General features: G+C 48.8%; 1 protein-coding gene across 1 annotated transcript; it reads right to left on the bottom strand.

Moving 5' to 3' along the window:
• LOC110098008 (probable BOI-related E3 ubiquitin-protein ligase 3) lies at positions 1-1,119 on the bottom strand. The gene is made up of 3 exons (XM_020824699.2): positions 962-1,119; positions 661-874; positions 1-580 (listed from the first exon to the last, which is right to left on the bottom strand). Exons 1-3 carry the CDS (start codon positions 1,015-1,017, stop codon positions 41-43), a joined length of 810 nt encoding a protein of 269 aa, XP_020680358.1. The 5' UTR covers positions 1,018-1,119; the 3' UTR covers positions 1-40.

Consider the following 1,119-nt stretch of genomic DNA (forward strand, 5'->3'; position numbering starts at 1 on the left):
GAAAAAATAATAATAAACTATTTATTTACTTCTAAAATATTCATGATAAATTTACATTAACAGTACCAGTGTTAGAACAATTACAAACAGGACATAACTTGATGATCGGAGCGCAGGCAGCACAGAGACAGAGATGGCGGCAAGGGAGAATCAGTACCGTCGTCTCCCTCTCACGGCAGCTCCGGCAAGCTCTCACCAACCCTGCGGCCGCCGCCGTCGACGTATCTCTATCATCATTACCGCCGCCGCAGCAGCAGGATTCAGCGTCATTAGCCGGAGAAGCTTCCTCAATTAGCTGTTGCTCCTCTTTAATTCGAATTTGGGCGGCGAGGAGTTGCTCGAGATTTGTGCGGAGGAGATTCGCCGTCGCCTCATTCGTCTGAGCTAGCTCCTTCCATATCTCATTCTCGACCGTTAGAGTTCGAATTCGCTCTTCCATCGCCCAATTCAGCTTCTTCAACCTCTCAATCTCGTCTTCTCTCGCCTTCAATCGCTTACTCACGGCTTCCTCTATCGCCACCACAAGTTGCCGAGAGAATCTCCTTCGCCTCTCTGTCAGCTCCAGCCTCATTCTCTCAGCCTGTGCGACATAAAAAGATCAGTTTGGGCTGATAATTAATGGGAAGATCAAATTTTGGCTAATGGGGAATGGAAAATTACATGATGCAGAACGAGGCGATCGAGATCGAGCATCTGTTGCTGAAAATAAGAGGAGAGATCTTCGCCGAGGAAGGAAAGAGGCTCTCTTGCGCGCTTCTTGCCGGAGATAGTTACGCCGCTCTCCGATGAGGCTAAGAGCGGCGCCGGCACTACTCCGGTATGAGTATTTCCGAGCATCGCCGGAGCTTGAGACTCTGTGAACTTCCCAAGGTCTCTGTTTTCACAAGAGAAACACGTAAGAACAGAGCTTTATATAAGAATTTAATGGGGAGAGGGAGAGAGGGTTAAAGAGATGGAGTACCGGTTCATGAGAAGTTGCGGGGAGAAGAGGTGAAGATGGTGCGCTTCAACGGCCATGGTATGAAAGGTGGGGATAAATGAGAGAGGGGTGGGGGGTTTATTACAAGTTTGGTCGAGAGAGAGAGAGAGAGAGAGAGAGAGAGAGATGGTAGAGAGAGA

Source organism: Dendrobium catenatum, unplaced genomic scaffold (assembly GCF_001605985.2).
Source record: "Dendrobium catenatum unplaced genomic scaffold, ASM160598v2 fragScaff_scaffold_726, whole genome shotgun sequence".
Lineage (NCBI taxonomy): Eukaryota > Viridiplantae > Streptophyta > Magnoliopsida > Asparagales > Orchidaceae > Dendrobium > Dendrobium catenatum.

What these genes read in the sequence shown, in the direction of transcription:
- LOC110098008 (XM_020824699.2), bottom strand. Translation starts at nt 1,017, where the DNA reads ATGGCCGTTGAAGCGCACCATCTTCACCTCTTCTCCCCGCAACTTCTC. An exon ending in CCGCAACTTCTCATGAACCG is followed by an intron (nt 875 to 961) that starts GTACTCCATCTC and finishes TTGTGAAAACAG; the next exon opens with AGACCTTGGGAAGTTCACAG. An exon ending in ATCGCCTCGTTCTGCATCAT is followed by an intron (nt 581 to 660) that starts GTAATTTTCCAT and finishes TATGTCGCACAG; the next exon opens with GCTGAGAGAATGAGGCTGGA.